Source organism: Heliconius melpomene, chromosome 18, assembly GCF_056956725.1.
Source record: "Heliconius melpomene rosina isolate 202511_hmr_F chromosome 18, ASM5695672v1, whole genome shotgun sequence".
NCBI classification, from domain to species: domain Eukaryota; kingdom Metazoa; phylum Arthropoda; class Insecta; order Lepidoptera; family Nymphalidae; genus Heliconius; species Heliconius melpomene.
The window spans coordinates 2,474,196-2,500,574 of record NC_140406.1 but is presented as its reverse complement, the minus strand read 5'-3'; the positions used below and the strand labels follow the sequence as shown (position 1 = coordinate 2,500,574).

At 32.0% G+C, this 26,379-nt stretch overlaps 1 protein-coding gene across 6 annotated transcripts in view; it reads right to left on the bottom strand.

The window, feature by feature from the left end:
• Nucleotides 1–26,379, bottom strand: part of LOC146529164 (uncharacterized) — a 90,234-nt gene that overhangs the window by 17,008 nt on the left and 46,847 nt on the right. For all 6 annotated transcript variants that reach the window (XM_085201630.1, XM_085201631.1, XM_085201632.1 and 3 more), the window contains 2 exons: nucleotides 3,267–3,396; nucleotides 1,510–1,627 (listed from right to left, as the gene is read on the bottom strand). In XM_085201630.1, coding sequence (XP_085057756.1) covers nucleotides 1,510–1,627; nucleotides 3,267–3,396 — 248 coding nt within the window. The remainder of the gene's footprint in view (nucleotides 1–1,509; nucleotides 1,628–3,266; nucleotides 3,397–26,379) is intronic.

The following is a 26,379-nucleotide window of genomic DNA, read 5'->3' as shown; positions in this document are numbered from 1 at the left end:
TTGTTCTTTTTCAATTATCAGATATTTAAAGCGGGCTATTTTTTAAATCACTTTTAATTCTTGTTTTACTTAAACAACGTAGACCCACTCCTCTAATAAATTATTGGCAAATTAAACAAATTTTTTACTAACATAAAGAAATAAAGAAAAGTAAATTACACAATCCATTGACACCAAGTTTCATTCATAAGTAAGTAAGCTTGTTGTTTCACGTTTATTTTTGTCCCAGTTAATCTGAGTCACACGCAAGGCTACAGGTTAACATTGCTACTATAAAACTGTAAAAGCACGTACGTTCAAGTATTTTATATGTCAGTTCTGACGCCAAGAGCATTTGTTTCGCGAGTTTACAATGCCTTTAGCTCATAGCCGTGAGAACTGAGATGTTATGTTATTATTTGTACGCGCTTCCTTCTTGAAAATATAATTTTAATACAAAACACGTTAAACAGTTGTATATTGAAATTTTATTCAAATATTTAGATACGTGTATAATAAGAATTATCCTAAACAGTTATTCAGAAAGGTATAAAATATAAATTCATTCATTCTGGAGTAGACAGTGGAACCTACTGCTAAGATACCTTCCTCTTCATCTTTCGACCAATTTTGTAAATATTGCAAGTTGAGTAGCGGAACTGCAAACTTGAACTGCAACTTCGTCGTCTTACCAGAACTAGGAAATGATAATAGGTCCTTTACCCAAACGGGACTCACGGGAATTGAATCCATGAACGTCGCGTTGATAGTCAGACACCATGCCTCTGCGCACATATACAAGTTTATATGTTATATACCTATGCAACTTATAACTTTATTCTATTTCTTTAATTTATAATATTAGAAGTTAGAAGATGCTTAGATTTGGCGGACTGTATACGTATAATCCCTTCATGTAAATTTGGTTGAACAATGAATCATTGCGCACGCAGACGACGCAAACGCAGTCTGACTTCGAGCGTATGTCATAAATTTTCCACCATGATTTTGTACATAGAGATGTACGTAAATAACATTATTAGATATATAAATATTATTTAAGATGTTTAAAGTAATTAAGTATTTTGTTTTATCTTAGAAATATATGTTAGAAAAGAAATATAAGTCATCAAAACAAATATATTGGCATAAAATTAAGTTATATTTATATTATATGCAATATTTCAAAGGAAAACTGGTATATTTAAATTATAATGGCATAATCTAAGCGAATTTGTTAAGAGAGTTAACACACCAGGTAGCCTACCACACTACTACACTACACTTTTTGCTCAATTTTGACATACCGCGTAATACGTAGCGGAACTCTACAGTAAGCTTTAGCGGAGCGAGAAAAGCGGAATAATTTAAATATAATCGATCTTCCAAGTTTGTACCGAGTTCAAAATTATATTTTCACATTCGTAATTCAATCGAAATATTTGTACAATATAAGAATGCCAATAGAATATTGTATCAAAAGATTAATAATATTATTATACAATATTATACATAAAAATGAATACTCACACGATAGCAGAGTGATGTCGCTGGTGTAGCGGAACGGACAGCGTGGGAGGCGGCAATGAGGACAGCGACGCGGGCTGTGGGGACCCACACCAGCGAGCCTCGCGTACGTCCGACGAACCTAAGCGAAAATATATTGTAGATAAAAAATAAATATTGTGATTATAACCATAATAACAATATTAAGTGAAAATGTACTCTAAGAACAAATGTATTTTCATCAGCTTGCAACTTTAGCTTTTCAGCTTTTTTCAGGTTCCATCAGAAATATAGTGTGTTGAGTGTGTGTGTCATGAGTGTTGTGAGTGTGTTGAGTAACAGAACTCAATGCCCCTTTATTTTACCAGAGCTTCATTTGTTCGAGACGGTATTATTTGTATTGGCACAGAAATTCAATATAATATATATAAAACGATAATAAGGATCTATCCAAACATAAATATTACTATAAACGTCAATATGTAATGTATTCACATTGGCATACAAAATCATTAACAATGATAGGCAACCAGCCAGCGCAGATGGATGCCTATCCTCGTCCGCATTAAATCAAATGCCAAATGACTTGAACGTTTACTGAATAATCTACATTAAGGTAAATTACTAATATATTCATAGTTTTTTCTTTCTTATCCATACCTATATTATAAATTCGAAAGTAACTCTGTCTGTCTGTCTGTCCTTTACGCAATCAGGGCCAAACCGCTAATTTAATTGTGATAAAATACTCATATAGAGATACTTGAGGGTCCCGGGATGAACATAGGATACTTTTTTTTTTCTCATATTTGTAATATTTTTGATATATACCAATATATTAAAATAATTAATTTGACAAGCAATTTATTCCGCCATGTTAATAACAATCGTCGCTACGCGTTGCTAAGCAACGGCTTGCAAAGTTTGTTGTTTTAAGAAAACGTCACCCAAAGTGAGTTTGCTTAACGCGTACATGGCGCGCGCCGATATAGATTTGTATACATTAACAAAAATTAGATGATTTCTATAATTTGATATTCATCTTTATGAAAATAAATATAATAGTCACTTTTAGCATTTCATCTAGATTGAAATTATGGTTTACTGTATAACATTCTAATAAATAATTAAGATGTCACTGGTTCCAAATGACCTAGCCTACGAGTGGTATAGTATGACCGACGCGAACGGGTAGATGACTTTGATGGATTAGTAAATTTTTATATATTTTCGAATTACTGTTAATTTTTATTTAATTATTTGCTGCTTATAATTAATTCATCTCAGTTCTGTTGTCTATACCGATGTTATGCACTTAAAATATCGTCATGTTAATCGTTTGGGATTTTATTTAATATTGTTCGCAAAAACTAATAATTATTTAATATAGAAAAATGATTAGGACGCGCGCACGGCAAACTTTAGGTAATTTTACTTCTTTTGTTTGTTCATTTCGGTTACTCAGATATTTTTTCTAATAATAAATTTCCACTTAATATTATTTTTTAACTTATTTTAGTTATTTAGGCTTATATTTACGCGGGCGTAGCCGCGTCCGGGCCCACTAGTTGTATTATATAGGTCGTGGGTTCGATTTGAACTCGAAAAAATTAAATATTTTAAAACTCCAGTCTTTCGGCGTTGAAACCTGATTCAACGACGAAAGAAAGAAAGAAGGTGAGGAACGGAATGTCTTAACACTTGATTTCCAGGTCTCCTCTGCCTATCCTGCTACGAGCGGGATACAGCGTGAAGCTAAAAAATGAAGTACGCATACTTACTTCCATATGTCAATGCCATAAGCGAGGGAGGTCGACTGGCCAGCACCGGTGTGGACCCATACCGTTCCCCGCCAGCAGACAGACGCCCGCCAAGTGGCTTGAACGCGATCGGGCGAATTACCGATTTGCCCTGGAAATAATACAAAATATATGTTAATATATTAGGAAATCTTTTAAAATCTAATATTTCATTATTATTTTTAATAAATTGCTATTGTTTAAGGTCATCATTAACAAGCAGATAACGTTAAAAATAATTTAATAAAAATATTAATTGTTTCCGCCATTCTTTGTTTCGCGGCCTCCAAACGCCTTGTTAATTCACGATTGTTAATTCAACATACGGCGATTCTTACTCTAATCCATTACACGTTACATTTTTTAATAATAATAATAAAAAAAGATTAAGTAATTTCTTTTAAGCTATAAATATAGCTATAATAGGAGTGGAATATTAAATTTTACATAAGAGCGGACATAAAGAGGTCACAGATTTAAAACTGTAAAGTTGATAATCTTATGTCAAATTGGGGACAAAAACCACCTCAAAAGGAAACAATCAAAAAATAGCTAGCATTGCTGGTCTCTTTCTTTACTTGCGTTTATTTTAAGCATTTTCAATATAATTAAAATATACTTATTATTAAGCAAAAGTTGTATGTTGACATTATCAATCTTCACATCTTGTTTTACTTACAGACTACACTACATATAAATCGAGTGAATTGAGCAAGCTAGCATTATTTTTGTCAGTCGTATATAATATAATGATTTTCGTTACAGAAATTTAAACTAATAGTTATCTCGCAACGATATCTGCGGAGCGGCACGGATTCGGCATTTCGTACGCAGCGACGCAACGAAATGTCACTGTGGAAAGGTCGCATTTACTATACGAGTATGCGTCTTGTTTAAAAAATACTTGGAATAATATTATTTTAGTTTACAATTGGTGCGTAATCCCTTGGGTGTAAAAGGTAGAGTTTATTATTTAATTTGTTTATTTTACAGAAGCTATGAGTTAAAGACATAACTTATAAAATTCCAAATATTTACATCAACAATATTCATATGTTTAATGGTTTTTCACAAGGTAAGCAGAGGGGTATATAAAAAAATTTAGAGCTCCAAATATATAGCTTTGATATATTATTAGTATTACAATTAATAATTAGTATTTTAATTCACAAAAATATATAAAATTAAATAAATGGGAAAATTAAATGACATTCGACAATGTGATACATACAACCTGATTAGTTATGCGTTATGCATCGGCCTCATCTGTTGCAATAAGCGTATCATATTCATTTTGGACAAATTAGATACAATAACGTTATGATCAATTTGTGTTGCATTATTAACATAATTCAGCCATTGTTTTAATTCACATTTTTAAATAATCACAATTAAGATATACAAGCAGATTAGAAAAAACGGAATATAATATTTTTAAAAGCTAATGAGTTCACTGATTAAGGTTAAATTGTGTAGCGATAACGATTCTAATATAAATTACAAATATTAAACATAAAAAATATTAAATTAGTGTAAGAGTGGCCGAGATTTGTTGGGATTATGTCATTGTTAAAAAAATGAGCGATATCGCTCATTTATTTTTAAAACAAAAATGTAATTTTTAATTAGAAGTATTATTATCATACTTTAATATGAAATAGAAGAGAAAAAAAAATGTAACGCAAGATTTTTAAACTTGTGTTACAATGTTATATTTATTTGAATACTACAAAACTTTATTTTTACTTAATATTTCACGACAAATAAACAGTAAAAATTAAAATACCAAAACAAAAAAAAAATAGGAATGCCAATCACATTTATTAAAGAAATAAATTTAAAATTTTAATCACAACTAAGTAAGTAATTTATTTAATGTATAAAATATCTCAGTCATTCCAATCAATCCAGTTCAAATTTATTATACATAATAACGTCAGTGTTTAGACAAGCTAGTAATCAAGATAAATGTTTTACACTTTTGACCGTACCAGTACAAGTTACAGTATATACAGGGTGTTATGCAAGTCCAGAATTTATATCATTTGGTCTCAAGTCAATCATTTTGTTGCATAATTTACTTTAGTTCCGGTGCTTAGTACATCTGACAGGCTCGTTTATATCGAGTTTGTATGTTAACAAAGCTTTTCGTTATTTTTGTGTTACGCAATTTCTTAGATAATTTTATATATATAATTTTGTTCATATGTTAATCAAAAACTAATCTTAATTAATTTGAAGAAAACTTACCAATTCCATATTTTATAATTTAGATAAATCGATTGACATAAGGTGAGGTCGAAATCTATATTCGTCGGAATCAAAACATTATAGATATAAAGTGAGTTCGGAATCTTAAAAGCTCTGTGGCAATCACGAAATAATGAAATTTGCCTGTTTTGTTAAATTCTTAGAAAATATATTTTTGACGAAGATAACTAAATATTAATAATGAACAATCATTAAAAATCTATTTTTTTTCAGCTTCACGCTGTATCTTGCATTCAGCAAAGTAGGCAGAGGCACCCTAAATTACCGTCCCTTTTTACTTTAGTTAGAAATATATTAGATATATGAAAAATGATCCTTGTTACTTGATTTATGACATTATTTCCTATTTGACATACAAATGTAATATCGTTTAAGATTTACCCGAATAATAAAAATGTTGAAACAGGTCAACATAATATACAACAACAATAAAACGAGCACGAACAAGTTAATTATTCGCAGTCTAATAAAATTTAACGGTCAGTCGCATTTGAACAACTTTACTGACAATTAATTACTAATTAAAGATTTATATCCCGTTCCTATTCTATTTTGTGCATCGATACCTACTTTCTAATTCGATTCAATGAAATGCCTATAACTGTTGTGTGATTAATAATAATATGGCTTGTAAAGTTGTAGAAATTTAAATGTGTTACGAAGATTAAAACAATGGTATATTGTAGCTGGTTGACAAACGTTATAAAACTTGACAGATTAGATTTTTTTGTATTTTTCATGTCTTGTGTTCTACAAAAGTGCGTGACTCGAGAACCCCTCCAGGAAATTAAATATCTAACATTTTCCATTCTCCGCTCTAGTGTCGAGGCAAAGCGCGCTTGAGCTCCGCCAACAAGTAATTCCTTCAGTATTCGGCAGAAAATGGGGAACGGAGTGTCTTAACACTAGGTTACCGAACTGTGCGGGATACATATTAATAATTGGAGGCATTCATATATTAACTATACTTATAAAAAAGAAAAAACAATATGCTTAAATTTCAAAAAAACATGAAAAGTTCTATTAATTTAATTTTCTTGTTTTTTTTTAAAGAAAGCTTTTTGAAAGTCAAAAACATTGAAACAGGGTCGATTAACGGAGTATATTATTGTTTTTTCTTATTTTGCAAAATTTTATCATCAGATAACAGTGTTATATATAAAAAAGTACCTTAAATAACAATAATACCGTTTCCTTTATAATTAATTTAATCAATTTAATTAAAGAAAGCTTTTGGATATGTATCGAAAACTTACAAAATATATACGTAGTGGGTAATTATTTTGCAACTTTTACCCCACTATAAATTTGTTCTTGTAAATCCAATTACAGTAAAATGTTTTTTTATTCGTTTTTAACATTTAAAAATGCGCATTTGACCGTCGAAAATGGATAATAATAAACAAGACGCAGACTTTTAAGAGTGATAATATTCAATGAATTTCCTACAAAAGGCTTCGGAGCTTTAAAAGTCGTAAAGAAATCAATGAAGCGGAATGACGAGATTCGTTAAAAAAGAAATATCTTGCAGTCACCGATGTCGAACAAAATGAGATAGGAATGTCGAAACAAAAAACTGAGATTGCACCGCGCACTGCAAAAGTATGGATGTGATGGCCCTCGAGCTAATGCTAATTACTTACTACTTGATTTTTTGTACATATATATTGTAGAAGTTTTAAAAGGAAATAAGCTATAATATACCCGTGCTTTAAATTAAGTAACCTTTTCACTTTTGGTTCATAATTTCTTTTTTTATTATTGTCCTTCATGTAAAAAATTGAAATAATTAAAGAATTGAAATAATTGAGAGAACAGCTTGTCTTGATACATTTTCCTTAAGTTAGTATATAAGCGTGTATAGGGTTGCGGTGTATATTCAAATAATTAAAGAGTAGTTAATAGCTTATAATTTTAAAAAAAGACTGAATAACAAACGTCATTTCATTAATAATGAGCACACATATTCTATGCTTGCGATCCGAACGCGGCTTCGCCTGCTTAAATTTAGATAAATTGTGGCTTATGCGTTATTCTGACGTGTAGGCTATATTACTGAAAAGTTTCATTTAAATCCTTTTAAAAATATTTTGAGTGAAATTGAAACAAACATTCATACTTTTTGCACAGTTATAATTTTTAATAAAAAAAAGAAATAATAGGAATAAATAATAAATAAAGAATTGCTCTTATTTATACACTTTAATAGATTATAAATTTATCGAAAGGAAAACAAAGTTCTAAGAAAACTTTTTCTAGGCAAGAATGTGCTACAAAAACCGGGATGAGATTGAAAAAGGTAGAACCGCTACAGTACTAGTGTTACAACACAGTTAGCGACCTTGCTGATTACAACAGTTATTCAGTTTTTTACCTCAAAGCTGGTAGCGTCGCCAATTGAATAATTTTCAATTTTTCCTTAGAACGAATTGAAGAAGTAATATTGAGTTTTTTATAGTATTTAGAGCTTAACTTATTAAGAGCTTTTAATGTAAAAAGCTCATTGGTCGTTTTTAATTTAAATGGTTGCTTACTAAGAAAATCGATTAATAATGATACGCTACTTAACTATTAGTTCTGTGCTTGGCGTAGCGTAAAGTATAGGTAAGATTAGTAAATTTAAGATTATAACTATTATGAGCAAGCGAAAGATCCATAAAATAAAGAAGCAAGACCTGTCTTCTGACTTGGTAAAAATGGTAAAAATATGCATAATATATCAGAGTCAAATGTCAAGAGGGAAGTCCCAAAAACAATGCTTTAGTTAGGGTTATTACTATATTTTAGTTAGATTTATATTACAAAATATTAAAAAATGACATTTACTTCCTCATTCATTATCGAGAACAGTTCATACAAACGAACCTGTTCACCAAAAGACAGTATATTCTGAGTAACTAAACATCAAAATATATATAATGAACAAACGTACCTACCTACCATACTATAGACATAGCAGCTTAAACCGTCGCACATTAAAGTTAAAATTACATACTAATACTTATTACCTTTCATTAACATTTCATTACAATTTGCTTTGGTACTTACAGTCAACGAGCTTAATGGATATTGATAAATAACAGCAAAAAGCAATTTTCTAGTCTAATAAGTAGCGATGGCCAGCTAAGCTTAGATTAATGTTAAAATCAGTAAACGTCTGTGTAATTAGCTGACCGTGGAGGTGGTTTGTATCAGCTGATGATCGATCATCTTTTAATCTCTTAGCGAGGTGAAACACCTAGGCTAGACTTTAAGATATTTAAATATAGTGGGGGATTTTGGGATTAGTGTAAAATATAATTTTTATTGTATATTAATAGTTTTACGATTAAATAAACTGAGTGTTAAGACACTACTTTTTCCGCTTTCTGAACGAATTAGAGACACTAAAATTTATTAAATATGGAGTTATTTAATAAGGAATTCTACCTACCTACTAGAACTCAAAGCTGAACAAAAATTCTGTTATATCACTTAACGTGAAATGAGAGTCGAATGCTAAAAGCAAGCCGTTAAGAACATGTGCCTTGAAAGAATCTAGTATAGAATATTATTAAAAGAATCTAGTATATAGCTACGCGGAAAAGAATTTATTTACCCAGACAAATTATGCTGAGGTAATTCCTTTTACCCAAATAAGGATAAAGAAGTAAATAATTACTTTCGAACGCTAATAAACAAGAAAGTAGCATTTATTAATAGTTACATTAGTTCAGTGCGAACGGAATGATTGAGATTCGCATTAGATAACGAGTAATTATTAAGTCCAATAGTAATATTTCTTTGCTTTGCCTCCCGTACGCGCTATCGATAAAAGATGTAAATTACGTTGAGTGCAAATCTTTCAATTTACATTTATATGCAATATTTAATATGTAAGTTTAATACATACGTATATATAGGTGTAAATATAATTTACATTTCTTCTTATATATTTGTAGTAATTGTAATATTTTTTAATTCTTAACATTTCAAAATTTATTAAAGGATGTTTTAAATATATAAAATCATATAAAAACAAGAAATATATATGAGCTTTTAGATTTTATTCCAATTACAACTGACTAGGAAAAGAAAGCTTAGAGTTGAGACACTCTATTGTCCGTTTTCTGGCCAAATTTGAGATATTGCCTGTTGAGTGGCAGAATTCCGCATTTTGTCTTGAAAGAATAAATGAAAGAAGAAAATGAAAGAAAGAAGAATTCAGCAAGGAAATAAAATATTTTCCCCTATTTACAGTCAGTCACTATTCTACTTCGATGGTCTTGGATGAAATTTTGATAGCAAATGTAATTAATACGAGAGATTATTAAAAAATAAATAATATATGATGAGATTCTTAGATATCGCAACACATTCCCCAGTAGCAAATACATATCCACGTAGAGTAAACAACTCGCACATTAGTAGGTTATCCGTGTGAAAGCCTGGGTTATTGCAGATGCTTGTAAATCTAGATCATTTCATAGGTGAAAGCGTATTACTACAAATATAACGTCTATTGGTATTTAATTTTACTATAATACATTTCTGAGGCCGTCGCGGCGTATTGGGAGCGGCGTGTGACTATATATGGTATGGTTGTGGGTTCGATCCTCGGGGGAATCCATTATTTTCTTTCTAGTAAGGTATACCGGGCCATATAAATATGTATTATACATAGCATAAATTTTATAAATATTAAACTATGCATACAAATAAATTAATATATTACAAAGATATTTTTGTAACTTTTCAGGAATTTATTTGTTTAAGTGGAGTATACATTTTTATTTTTATACAGAGACGAAATAATATGAGGTTAAAAATGCGAATATTATAAGATCTGAGAACCTAATGTTAAGACATCGTTTCTCATTAAGACATTCCGTTCCGCCAAATTATTGAGACATTGCGTGTGCAGTGGCGGAACCCAACCCCGTGTTTTTGTTTCGTTATCACAGGTGGAAATAAAAATATGTTTATTTGTTTGACTGGGAATTAAAACCACGGCCTGTCACATTTACAATCGCACACTTGTATGTATCCGCCACGATTGTCCTCTATTGTCGTGGTAATTTATTAAAATATTTTTAAATATCATAGCAGCTTAAAAATATTTACATTCAACACACAGTTTAATGACCGCTATGAGAAAATAATTGTATTATCTAAGATTACAATAATCCATATAATACAGTGTTTGTTTTTGTATTCATATAGTAATAATACACGAAGAAAACACAAATAACGTATAATTTTAAACATTCATACTCGGTCTAGTACATGTCTTTATCTGTCTTAAGGTGAAAATTTCATTTACATGAAAACTCATGGCCTCTCTTTGGCCTTAAATCTCAAATATTAAAATTTATACATATTATGGTAAAGTTTAGTAGTGCTTACCAAAAAATTAGGTTCCTAACTTTGATAAGATTTATAGAGATATAGAATTGCTGCAATTTCTAATCAATTTTGAACATAAAATTTGAAATTATTACTATTATATAATTCAAACAAACTAACTATGATATAATATACAATTATAAAGCAGTAATGCAAAATATAAACATGTTTACACGGTCATTTCACATCATAACCTGACGTGGATTGCAGTCTGGTTCCGTAGACACTAATGAATAGGTAAGCAGTGACAGTTCTTAGGGTTGCCCTGCTACTCTGCCACTGAATAGAATTATTGATTTTTTGCCCACTTTCCTTGATAATAATAAAATTTCAATTTGAATTTCAAATAAAAAGTTTTATTATAGATTTTATACAAAACTAAAACGTTCTGTAGGAAAAGCGTAAACTTTAACATAATTAACGACATAGAAGAACATAGAAGTTACTACTTTCTTATAAAGTTTACATATTCATATTAAACTTTAAATGTTTTATGTTTTAGGTTGACTCTATATCACACACATAACATCGCAGGCAAAGAGAACCAGTGCCGACACATAATAAGCAACGCTTCCAGAATTCGGCTCAAGTCAACTAAAGAAGAAGAAGAAATGACAATATTACATTGCCTCGAGTGAAAAAAGACCCCCACAACCTATTGAGTTTACAGTCACGTGCTTGTGCCTCAGCGCCGCGACTGGCCTCACTTTTTAAATTTAAATTTAACCAGCAATAAATATAGTGCAAGCCCTAGTATCAATCGTAGCATTAGAGTTACGTTGAAAGTGTTCGTAGTCGCAAGTAATCATAGTTTGCGTTCTGCGATTTAACATGTTCTACTCATATCCACGTACGAAGATAATAATGGCTGTTGAAAGTTTAAATATATTAATAAGACGAATTTACTTTCAATTACCACTACTAGATTATTGACACTTACATTTTTAATTAATATGGAAACATAATTATATTTAATCTTGTGTTAATACACTCCGTACCACGTACGTTTACAACACATTCTGGAGGCATCGCGTGTTGAGTTGCGGAAGTCAATGCCGGGCTTTGCCTCGTCACCAGAGCAAAGAAATAAAAATATTAAATATTTAATTTCCACGAGAGGAAATCGAACCCACAGCTGATTTTACGCCACGACTTCTACACAAATACATAATAGTCATATTATAAGTTTGTGTTGTATAAAGGCCTGTATAGTATATTGACATACTTATACATTCTGAAAACGAGACATAAAATTTACCCATATATATATAAAGTACTCAATCTATAAGGTGAAATCGATCTTTTCAACAAAAGTAAACCACTGGGACCCTTCACTCGATTTCACAGTCGCCATCAAGAAATATAGACGCCGCATTTGTATGTAACTATGTTAGGTGGAGACACGCTGCTGCTGAACTCTATAAATTCTGAAAGTGTCCCTAACACAAATCACCTATAAAATATGTAGACATCGTAAAAGATTCACAATGTTTAGAAATTTCACATTATATTAGTTATAAAAAAGTTTTCTTGAGGCTATTGTGGCTATTTCGAAGAACGTAGTGTCTCGACATTAGGTACTCCAATCTGCTATGCCAAAAAATCGTAAAACTTGAGGATTTGCAAAATTTCTCCAAATTATATAAGTGAAGATAATAAAACGGACCTTCCTTTGTATTTCCACTGACACAGTTTCAACAATGTCAGTCTGTTATGCTGTATTTATGAGAGACGAGGTGCATCTCCAAGCGGATTTGCGGTCGACCCACATCGGCCACGATGGGTGGCTCCCGTGATTTATTACACGGCCGTATGGAATCGCCGCTTATGCTATTAGAAACTATTAGCCTTACCTGTTTTTCCATACGCTACTTTGACCGTTCAATTCATTTATCAATAAAGAATCAGGAACACAAGCGTGTGACTGTAAACCTGACGGGTTGTGGTTCGATTTCCAATCGAAGAAATGAAATATTGAATATTTTCACTTCTTCGCTCTAGTGTCGAGACAAAGCTCGGGGTTTAGTTCCGCCATTCAACACGCAATGCCTCCAGAATTTGGTGGAAAATGGTGAGCGGAGTGTAACAACACTAGGCTCCCTCTGCCTACCCTGCTACATGCGGGATACAGCGTGAAGCTGAAAAAAAAACTATTTACCAACTTGAAGCATAGAATATTGGCGACTCACAAATTACAGAGCTCAGAACACTGTCGACTGTAAATGGCATATAGAAGTGAAATGCGTCGATTGCTGTTCATTTATTGCTTTATTAGTATCAGCGTTTAGTCGCCACGAGATTACAGTTATAGTATTTAGATTTACTACACAAGGCACTATGTTAGACAGTAGAATATCCAGTCTGGTTCCTTCGGGCTAAAGATATTCTAAATCGCCATTGAATAGCGTAAAGTGTGAGCTGAGGTTTAATATGTCTTGTAATTCCATTTATAGTGCAGATTTATGGGCAAAGGAGATTAGAAACATTATAATATATTTAGATGTGGCATCAACGGTATTGGTTACAGACTACAGTTGTAGTGTAGGTTGTTTCGCGTGAATTATTTCCATTGTGAAATTTTTGTGTTGTTATATATATATAAAATCGAAAGGTCACTCACTCATCACGAAATCTCAGAAACTACATGTGCTAGGAATCTCAAATTTTGCATAGGAGTTACTTATAGGATGTAGGTGCTCGCTAAGACGAGAATTTGCAATATTCGACTTCTAAGGGGTTGTTTTTGGGGTCGAAAGTTTGTATGAAACTTCGTTACTACAGATGCTAGAAGTCTCAAATTTTGCATAGACGTCACTAGGACGTGGTCTTGGAGACAGAAATTAATAATAACATAGTTCATGCGGGTGAAACCGCGAGCGGGCCGTTAGTTTTTTATATAGCCAATAATCTGTTTAAAATTTGACTGTAGAAGAAAACTTGGAACATTGAAAACCATTTCGTAAATTATTTGTTTATTATATACTAAGCGCCATTGAGTGACAGTGTATCCAGCTCCTAGGTTCCCTGTTTGTAGGGTGCTAAGCGTGGGATACATCGTAAAGCTAAAAAAAATCAATGATCTCAATATAAAAAAACACCAAAATGCGAATTCTTAAAATCTTTCCTCTCCAAATAAAAATATACACTTCCCACGGACTACCAGACTAACAAAATTCCACATACGCATATGGCCTAAACGGCAAGTGATCTAAATTGAATGAACGTTTCGCGACACCTCGGGGCGTCTCCCACGCGCTCCGCACGCGAGGACCACGTGTTTACCTATTACCCACTTATATTTGGCAATCGTAAGTGTTTTGTAACAGAAAGGGCCCGTGGCTGTATCCCATGCAATTATCTAAAATTATTTGAAGGCGTGGACTTATGGTATACTTCATAGTCATTAGGCTGTATGAAAGATAAGTGTTTATTTAATTTCTTTTATTTCACATTCATGCTATATCTTGCATGTAGCAGGGTAGGCAGTAGGGGGAAGTAATGTTAAGACACTCCACTCCCTAATTCCCATCCAATTCTGGAAGCATTGCGTATTGAGTGGCGGAACTCAACCCGCGCAATTGACTCGATACCAGAGCGAAAAAATTAAAATATTAAATAATTCATTTTCTCTAACTACAGGAAAACGAAACCCACAGCCTGTCACGTTTACAGTCACACATTTGAGCCACTGCGCCACGGCTGGCCTCAAGACAAGTAGTCATATGTATTCAGATTGAACGAAAGTTTTGACGTTATCACGCAACTACAATGAAGTGTGAAGCTTATTATTTCAACAAGGATAAAAACATATTTTATTTATTTAGTAAGTGTGCATTTCTCAGTATAAAAATATTATTTTACTAAGCGAAAAGAGGTATCTGCAATACATGGCAAAAGGGATCAGAAAAAAAAGTATATCGATAAACACTTTTTAATTACTGTCACAAATGTTTACTTTTCATATGTCTCCTAATTGAAAGATAATAAAAATACGGACGCTGTGATCATGTCCTTGCAAGTAATCCGAGTGTAAATTAAATATACATATTACGCGCTACTTGTCGAATTCCGTTGAAATGAAAGTTAATATATTTTTTCCGTCACGGGATTTACCCGCACACAGCAGGGCACCTAGTGTTAAGACACTACGTTCCGCCGAAATCGTTTTCGGCGAAATTTAAAGGCATTGCGTATTGACTGGCGTAACTCAACACTGCGCTTTATACTAATATTTAAAATTATTTTAGTCCTCAAAAAACAATCGATCTGATCTAATTATGCGAAAAGTGAGCCCGCAGAACATACAGAGATATACAAATGATACTTAATGACATAAAAAAAGAAAAAAAAATAATATATTTAATATTTAAACATCTCAGCTCCGTAAAATCGATATGAATCACCAAATTGAATTCGTGCAATAAATAAAATTTCAATTAAACACATGTTTGTCGAAACATAATTCTTACAAACAACTCGAAATGGGGGGTTAGCTGTAAAGAGCGTGGCGTCGTAAATTTAGATGATTACGATCAGAACAAGAGACTCTTGACTTGAGTAAAAGATCACGGCGGCACTTCCACAATTTACTTTTCGAATGTACGAGGATGTAGCACAGGCATTATGAATTATCCACACTTAGATGTAAATAAATAAATCAACTAGTAGATTAGTTACGTTATATTAATATGTAATGTAAATTGTATAACGTAATTAGGACGAGTTTTACTTTATGCAATTATTATATACTATTATCATCATCATAATTCATTATTTTCCCTCGAATGAGTTACACAAAATGCAGCGTTGGGTTGCACCAGACACTATTCTTTACAGCATGAGGTAAGTGGGAAATGGAGTGTTTCAGCTTTAAGTTCTCTTTGTTTATCCTGCTATTATTATTAGGGATAAAAAATATGAGGCCAGTCGTCGCACAGAGGCACAAGCTTATGTCTGTAAACGTGACAGGTTCTGGGTTCAGGGAATTTAAATATTTAATATTTTCATATCTTAGCTGCTGGTGTGTTGCTGTGTTCCACCAACGCGTAATGCCTCCAGAATTCGGTGAAAAGTGGGAAGCGAAGTGTCTTACTACTTGACATATAGAATAAAAAAATAACATCGCAACTTTTTGTATCTGTTCAATTAATTAATCAATGCCCTTAGAAATAAAAGATAACACATCACAATAAAAGGTAACACATCAAAAAGATATGCTTTAAATCGTTACATATGTAGATATGTATCGAATGTCTATAGCTTAGGGTCAAAAGCTTGCACGTGCTCGGCAGATGTAAGCGAAACATTGACCCATCTGCTGTTCTCGTGCCCCACTTTAGATCTTTGAATTTGATACCTTTTTAATAACACGTTACATACGTTTTGTTAAAAGCAAAATCGTATAATAGTAATAAAACTAAACCTTCATTGAAATTAACTTAAATTTAATTGAATGGACTTATTTAGATACTTTTTATTAGAGGCTAATGAAGTTAAGACTGATAAAGCATATTTACAGATAATATAAAAATTCCATTTTATTATGAGAAAACAATTTTGTGTCATTTAAAAATTAAAAGGCGTAATATAAAAAAATGCTTAAAAATATAAAGACTAAAGAATTTTATCTACTCATTCACGCTTTAAAGGTTCCGTAGCTCAAAAAGAAAAAACGATACCTTTATAGGATATAGACGGACGGATGTAGACGTACTTATGTACATATATATTTATCATTTCACTTAAAGTCAATAGAATACCTACCGGAGAAAGTTGTCGAATGTTGATACAAAATTCAGATTGCAGACAGGTATTGGGAATCCATACAGGATAATAAAATAAAATTTTAAAATGTGAAAGTTTCAGCGAATGATATTAAGAAAGTATTCTAAATGGAAATCTGAATTGTAATTAATCTGAACGCTATTTTGTGAAAATAACCGATAAAAGTTCTTTAAAATTACTTGTTGACGCCATTGTTACGTAGTTGACACATACTTGAATGTCCACGGTGTTCACAGATTCAAACTGAATTTGCAAAAAAAATGTAACTTGATCCTACTATTCAGAGATATTGTATATCATATTTCCTCTAAATATTAGAATCATTCTGCTTTTCTATATATTTTTAATCATATTTTCAATAAATTTTTGAAAGCAAGAGTGGTAATAGACGCAGGGAGAGACCACGATTGACCTTAAAGAATATAGTATCGATGATACTAGAGAAAGGTTATGAAAAAAGCGTTAAGATCTCCGACGGGCATGTGTGGAGAAGTTGATGATAGTGGACGAAGCGGAAGCTTTATGCGAAGACCATACCGCTCTTTTTGTCTGTCAACCCAGCTATGGATAAAACGTGAAAGTAAAAAAAATATATATTTACTTTATTTTCGCGACGGACATCATTATTATATCAACCACATGTAACATTAGATGATATTGTCCAATTCCCAGCGCATATTAGCAATATATAGGACCTTGACACAAATGGTCTACTTCGTGACGAGAACAAGCAATCCGATTAGGCGCTCACGATCAAAAACCTTTTGGGAATAGATTCCCAAACACAATGTAATAATATATCTATTGAGAACTCGACGGTGTAAATAGGGCTCATTTATTTCAATTGACCTATCAATCAATATATGCACAGTACGAGTATATTTGAGGCGCCAGTGCCATTGTATGTTGAACCTAAAAGGTTATAACGCCTTAGCCAAGAGTAAATAAACACAAAGCTTTTAAGAAAGCTTAAGTTTAACTTGGTTTAAAATTATTATTAAAACAAATTGTTTTTGAAAGTGACAATATAAAAAATAAATAAAAATATTTAATTCGTGTTTTCTCTATACAACGTGACATTGGCGAAGTGATATGCTCAACTGGCACGCTCGGAACGCCATAATTAAAGAACCATACCATAAAATAAAAAATATTTTTGCAAGTCATTTGCATAAAAAATTTACACATTATCAATCTAAATTGTACCTTTAAAAATATGTATAGGTGTAGCATCTATTTTTCAGTGGGATGATTCGAGATTATCAATTAAAAATCCTATTATGTAAGAAATATTATAATTAATCAGTGTTCCAATCAGTTTGCATATTGCTTTGCACAACTATGGGTATCAAGTATCAGCATTGTTTGGAACACGTGGGCGTTTCTATTACTGGCTAGGTTTTGTATTGTGTTGGCTTACTCGTGCCATAACAACGATTTTTTTCTCAATTTATAAGCGCAGGTTTTAAAAATTTATATATAATATACGCCACTAAATTGAACATAAAAATATGGTTAAAAGTATGTTTTGATAATTTAATTTTTTATAGGGCCTTTTGAAAAATAAATCTAATATAAGAAATTTACTATATTATTTTTTGCTGTCTTATCAAATGAAAATTTTAGTCAAAATCACGTTTTTTGTTCACAGCAAATTAACTATGAACGACTAATACACCTAAAAGCTATAAAAACCAAATTAAACAGGTTAATCTTGTTTGTATTTAATTATAGTATAAATATATGTATACATACGAATTCAACGTTTCATCTAATCGTATAACAAACAATAAGCAAATAAGTGCGTTTCATTAAAACAATAGAGCCCGGAGAGTCATTATACGTGTTTGTTTTAAAAAACAACGTCTATGAGAACAATAGAGCGCCTATAATCAATAGACGCATAAATAAACTTTAGGTACATTGAAATTACTAAACAAATCTTGTTCTGTTTTAAAAGGAATTGATTAAAAATTACCATTTCTATTTTTCTGTAGGTACCTAAATAACGTCTCACATTAGGGAGAAAAAACTTCTTAGCATTTCATCGTATGCGTACCGGTGTCATCATGAGGTGGGAACAGAACCTCAAACCCAAGTAGGCTTAAGGAATCCCATTCTAAATACGGATTAACGGTCCCCTGTACTGTCAGAGATTTTTTTCTACTAATGCCTCCTTTGAAATGCATTTTAAACATGAACTGATATTCCTAAACAGTTATTTTTATATTAAAACATATTTATATTAACAAAGCAAGCTAAATAAAAGGTGTGACTTATCAATACAAGTCACACCTTTCCTTATTTGAGTAACATTGCGTGCCTAGGGGTTGTTAATAAACCCTGCCACCACTGCCACACACTTACTGAACCTTCATAATACAAATACATACACAAATTTCATTCAATAACACCACGTTCATTAGAATAAATTAAGTAATAAAAGTCTTATAAACATATAACTACATTTTCCATATATGTATAATAACTTAGGTTCGTCATTAAGTTTACTACGGACGGACGGACGCACTGCGCGATACAAAATTGAATGAAGATTAAACGCGAACAATAAACTAAGTCAAGCAGCCACGTGATTTATAGAGTCGTGAATAAGTAACGCATACAAAGAAAGGCAAAATAATAAAGTCAAAGTAAATGTTGCAATTATAATTGAATGCAAATTTACGAGACGCAAGGAAGGTGAGCTTTGAGAGTAATATTTTTTAATGACTTAACATATGGAATCAAGATGGTTTTAAAGGACCCTTGCTTTTTATGGTTGCAGCCGTAATGTGAATTTTAATGTCTATAAAACTTAAAAGAAATGATAAAGTAATAAAAAAATATGATAAAGTTTAGATTAAAACGATAAGAATGACCTAAAGTACGTTTTTTATAAATAAACTTTACCTATTATACTATATATTTAATTTATTCATTTCTTCAACATGACTGCATATAAGGAATACATACAAATGTAAGACGAATAAGTCTTACAATACTACTCAGAAATGAAATGATAAAAACATGTACAAACACATCATAAAGGACCGAAACGAGCGTGTGTCAAAAGAGCAGTTTCAACATTTTTGGCTGAATATTTCAGAATTTTCCGCTTTTTTAACCATTGTACTCCTTTTCGAGATGGATTGAAATATCAAAATACGAAATGAAGTCTCACATTTATTAACCAAAAACGTTTTGCCTTCGAAGACAATGCACGATCTTAAGTAATATTTAGTAACGTACGGCACGATACATACTGAAGTAATATAAGAGAATGAATTATTGTTAAATAGTTTTTTACATTCACTTACTTTGTATAATCTTTTAAAAAAATAATAGAATTATCTGAACAATGCTTATAATAAAAACTAAATATAATAAAGCTCTACTACATAGTAAATTCAAAACACAGACCATTGACCACACCTGAGAAAGTGAGAGTGACGTGCCAAATGTATAAAAAAGAACATTCGCAATAATGAGCTAGCTTCAATAGATACAAAATATAAAAAAAAGAAACCAAAAATGTTATCTATAGCAAATTATACATTCAGAATTGATATTAAAAATCACTTTCTAGATACGCAATTAATTTCTGCGAAAATAAACTCGAAAGCTCTGTCTATAGACAACATCAAATCGAATCATCCACTGCGTTACACCGAGATCAAAGCTCGTGGTCTCCACGTAGCGCCTGCAAGTCCTGCAAGGCCTGCAAGTTGTCATCAAACAGTCAGTCAGTTGGTGTCAGTTAATCCCCATATATCTGTGGTATAAAATAGAATTGTCAGCGCGTGGTTAAGCCGTGCAGCGTAGGCGATGTAATCTACAGACGTCACTGAGATAACCGACAAGCGTGAATAATCGCAACCTTATATGTATTACTAACAACAATATTTATTGCTTTATTTCGTCTTCATATTATATTTAATTGTTTATAGTATATGAGAGTATTTATAAAATCCTAAACGACGACGGTTCCAATTTCAGTTTTTCTTTGTTTTTACATCAGGTGTACCTACATATTAACATTTATCAACTTTCAGAAATTTACATGGCATTACAAGACGTTACGAGCCTCATGTGTAAAACAAAAAATATTCGAAGAATTCAATATTAAATTACAAGTTCCGATGGGTGCATGTACAACCCACATTGTAAAAGCGAAAGTAGAAATGTCTACTGAGACGACTGTCCTAAAAATTTGAAGATAAGCTTTATTTACATCAAGTTGACATACAACATATTCATATATGAACATATGATACTTTTTTATCAAGCTTTCTGTTTTTCTTTCGTATAATCAGTTTTCACTCACAAGAAATCGTTTTATTATTTTTTATCGTAATTCAATACCTTAAAAAAATGATTGAAATAAAAATAACGTTTCGTTTTGTTTTTCATATTAAATTATTAGCTAAAACTTGAAATTCGGCGGAAATTACAGTAGAGAACTAAGTGTCTTAGCACTAGTTTCTTTCTTAATCTGTACTGTTATATAGGAGAGACGTGTCAATAATAAAATGAGGAAACGCACAATTTCTAGTACTGCTCAAAACATTGTTATCACGTTACCAATACTAACAGAGACGCAAACGAGCTCGGTCGGTGGTCTGATACAGTGATACACAAGACGCTTGTCTTATTTCATTTATCTGTACGTCTCCACTCAGTTCGTAAAACAACGCGTTTCTAACAAGCATATCACAATACATATATTAATGAAGATAGCTGCCCGATGAAGTAATAAATTCTATGGCGATAAAACATTTACATACAGACAAAAGTTAATAAAAATCTATATAGCTATAAATTGTGTTGACAATATATCCTTCAGACGATTTATCTAATTGCTACAAGGAAAACTTTTATTTATTGTATGTAAAATTTATTGTTCAAACGTTCCGTCTAATAACTGTCGAGTGAACTAACGATGATTTTAAATTCACTCTTATTTACGGTTTCCCTCTTGTGGTAAGGACATAGAAACTACATATAGTATTATGTTACCGTGTTATTATTTTGTTTTTATTAAAACATGGAGATTTAGCAGAAAGTCTTTTATTTAGTTTCATGCTTTATTGAGCCCATAGCAAAGCAAGGCTCTAAAGAACCTAGTGTCGAATCACTACGTTCCCATGAAGACACTTTTGTTCCCCATTTTTCGCCGAAAACTTGAGGCAATGCGTGATGCGTGGCAGAACTCAGCGCTAAGCTTTGCATATTGGACATAATATGAAACTGTTTTTTTTGTCATCCATCGCAGCCTTTTTAAAGCTTCATTCCAATAATACCATAAAAATGTCATTTCTAAACTAAGATAATACCTATTAAATTATAAAAGAAAATAAAAAATGACAAATTACGAAACAAATTGACACAAACAAAACGGATTCTTGTAAGGCGTTGTAAACAATGGGGTCGATTAATAAAACATTCTCTCTTATCACACGGAATGGCGCACTCTGTGGGTCACGCGGTCAGCTGTTATAGACACGAGGTACACTGGCATAGAGCCTCGTGTTAGAATTGAAAAATAGTGTAATTTAATTCACATATTCGTGCAAATTTGTGTAAAATAAAAATTTAGAGTAGGTTGAAATATATTGTAATAGTGTTGCTTGTGACCAAATGAAAATAACTATTTAATATTTATCCTATAGTCTTTCCCGATAAATAAAATATTTTTTTCAATTTCAGATTACACAATATACAAATATTACGATCAATTAACAAGTTATAGTAAGTCTAAATAATTATTTCTATTTGGCCTTTTTTTGTTCTCGTTGAATTCCACACATAACACGCAGAGGGAACCTGGGAACATAGTGTTAATAGTTAATACACTCCATACCCATTAAGACACTTTCGTTCCTCACTCTATGTTGAATTCTGATGACATTGTGTTCAAATCTAAATCAAATATTTTATTACCCCGAGTGGGAATCGAATCTACAACCTTTAGCGATGAGTCGCACTCTTGTGACCCTGTATCACGACTGGCCTCTTTAAATATGCATTCAATTATACATTCTAAAATTAGATTTATTTCCTCTATTTCATTTATACAAAAAGTTAGACAATTACCCTTAATATACGGAAACGGCAATCCATCCTCAATTATATAGCACAGGATGCAGAGCAAAGCAAATTACAGTATTGGTAACGATTATTTTGTATAATAAGATCAAGTCGTGACCGCCGGATCTAAAATCCACCGGTGGGTGCCCTTGGACTATTTCTACACACCTTTAACCACTTCTGCAAAGGTCAATTAGAAAGTCATTGTCCAAAAGACTGTATTATATTAGCAATAGAGGTTGTGTAAAATATTTTTTTATATATAATAAAAAATGCTATCGACCGTCACTCTCTATGCTAAAAGATATGAGAGACTAACAATATAAAGCCATTATTTATATACTAACATCTCAAATTTTCCAATTCATTATGAATTATTATAACAAAATGGCAATCAATACATACAGAGATTGAATAAATAAACAAAAAAAATTAAATGAATACCACGCAAAAATGTTTAGAATATCTTAATTTAAAATTATAATATAAACGTCGAAGAAAAATTTGATTAGTGGGCGTCACAAGTCCGGAAGAGCGATGAGTTCAAATTAATTCTGTCAATAAGTCGAATCGGTCGATCGATTCGCTTCGCCCATAAAGCTTTTCGCCTATCAACTTATCTATGCCCTGTGGGCGATTTTATATTGATTGTCCATAAAATAACGTAGAATCCCATAAAATTTATTATATTAATATTAATTTAGAACAGATATTTATGTTGTTACACCATTGAAAGTTCTATTCTATTTTGCAACATTTTCATAATTTTTGTATGAGATAAACTATTAAACAGTTTAATGTCATATCTATTTTATATTAGCTTTAACCTGTGACTTTGCTTCCGTGATCAATTGGAAACACCTTAAGGTTATAAATGACGTATGACACATTCTAAGAGGTAACTGTGACGTTTGGCGATAAATGGACTATCCAATACAAAAAAAAATAACTAGTAGTAGTGTAGTAGTCCCTGAAAGTAATGCGGTCAACCAAACAAACTTTCCCACTTTATAATATTACTAGTTACAGAAGTATAGATATGAGCTTTATACATGTAAAATATACAATGCACATACAAACAAAACGTAGACCTTACTACTTTTGTTTCCCAGAATTACTGTCCCGCATATAGAAGCGTAGGCAGAGGGGACCAAGTGTTAAAATACTCCATTCTCCATTTTCCAATGAATTTTCGAGGCATTGCAACTTCAAGTGGCTGAACTCAAAAAGAAATGAAAATATTAATAAATAATAATTTATTCCCTCAAGTGAGAGTTGAATCCACAACCATCACGTTACAGTCACACACTTGCGCCCCTACGCTACGCCACGACCGCCTTAAACAAACTATTCAAACGTTTATACATATTAGGCTATAGCAAAGGATAGTTCATTTATCGTGTGAAGGTTTTTTAAAACGTGTTGCGTGGGTATTGTTTTGGCAGCCAAGAGTAATTATCGTTCCTACGTCTATAACCAGCTCGAGACCTATTCATCGGTGCACAATGCGTGTCATTGATTTGTTTCTCATTGGTAACATCAGTCAAGCGTCGCGGGCTCTCAGCTCTGCGCTCCCACGTCCAATGTAAATGTAGAATCATAGAATGCTGATTTATAAGACGACATAATAATTTGAATCTACAAATATGTAATTATTGTATTTTATATATTAATCAAATTGTAATTTGACGATCAACTTACAAGCATTAACCTCAATAGCTCAGAGCTCAGAGGTAATGCTCGCAAGGTCACAGGTACGATGCCACTAAATACTAACACTGTTCTGTTAAAGCGTAGATATAATCTTAAGTTAATATCGTTGCAGTGGAGTTTCACAAGAGGGTAATTTTGGCATGACTTCTAAAGACATAATGAGCACCGTGTAAAATTCCGACTTGCCTACTACGGCTTCGTGGGCAGCTCAAACAAAACGAAGGCTGTTTTTTGTCGGATGACTCATGGGCATAAAGCGATCTGCTCTAATTGTATGGCACTAGATCGGTTTCAAGCAAGGTTTTTACAGGTTTTACATGTTTTTATTGGGAATTTTGCACACTTGTTTGTTTACACGTTGCAGTATGGAATAACATCGTGAGAAAAATGTATGAGAGGTGTATTTATAATTTGAAAATATATTCTTATTCAGAGCAGCTTTGAGAGCAACAGTTCCACCGTTACACAGTTTCTTTAAAGTTTAAAAAAAATGCTAAAAGTAGATGAATGGATGGAGATAATAAAAATAAAATGCTGCAATATATCATTCAGCATCACAAAAAAGACACAAAAAAAAACCAAGAGAAAGATGTGTCTATAAAGTAGATAAAATATGCTTTTATCGATTCCATTAAAATTATAATGAAATCCACTGACCTGAAATCATAAATTCAGTAACAGACTAATAATAATAAAACCGGCTGCGAACGAAATGGAACTCCTATGAAGGTTACTGTGCTACATGTGTTAGAATTTAACATAAATTGTGATCATAACATATTATAAATGTGTATACCGCGCCCGTCCCGTCCGACTCTGGTCGGAACAAGAAATAACGACTGTCTTCGATATCTGGTCTGTAATTACATTCATTCAACTTGGACGATAACCTACAAATGTATTGAAATTAATATGTTTTGCTTAAAGCAATAAATATTATACATTTTGGAGGCTTGTATTGTCTTTTTGTGGGGACGCTAAGAGAAATTTGCTTCTTAGTCTATTTTTAGGAATATCACATTCTAAAAACCAAACATACAGATGAAATTTTCATGAATCCAAAAAGCGCGTATTGGCCCAGTTTATATAATTTAATAAAATTATACTATTAAAACATTTATTTCCCTAAATTTTAAACATAATACATAAAGTTTATTAACAATTTTACTTGTCATAATTACATAGCAACACGCTACATATGCTCTCAAGTTATTAAATCATTACGAGATAAATCTTAAGTACATATCAATCGACCATCAGTAAATCATCCAGAAACATAAATCTTATCTTTCGGGCCTAAGCTAGAGAGGCTGTGAATGGGAGCATCTGGTGTGACTCATGGATGGCGTCATCCTGTTTGGTCAGACGGGTCGGGTCGCACACTACGTGGAATGAAATTGCAGTTTCTATTGCTTTTAATAATATATACAGTTTAATTTTCAAACAATGTCTTTTGTGGGGTAAGCAAGAGGCACCTAGTGCCAAAGTCTGTTTCGCAGACCACAGAGAATACGACCGAAATATTTAATAAGCGTTCCTTAATGGGAATCGAAGTCAAAACCACCGCGCATTCAACTATGTATACACCGAAGCCTATAAGCCTTTACTATAGCATCATTAAATATACATAAAATTTTAAGTGTGAAATTAAGTTAATATTAAGCTTTAACTAGCAATATTATTACAGAAGAAAGCTTGTAATCAAAAAGGGGTTAAAAGAATATAAAATTGTAATAACCAGTAGTTCTGCTGGTTTTACTGTTCATAAAAATGTTGCGTAATTTTTTTATTAGACGAGGAATTGCCGGATGGGCAGACGGAGGACGGACATACTTTTATGGATAAATTACTGCTA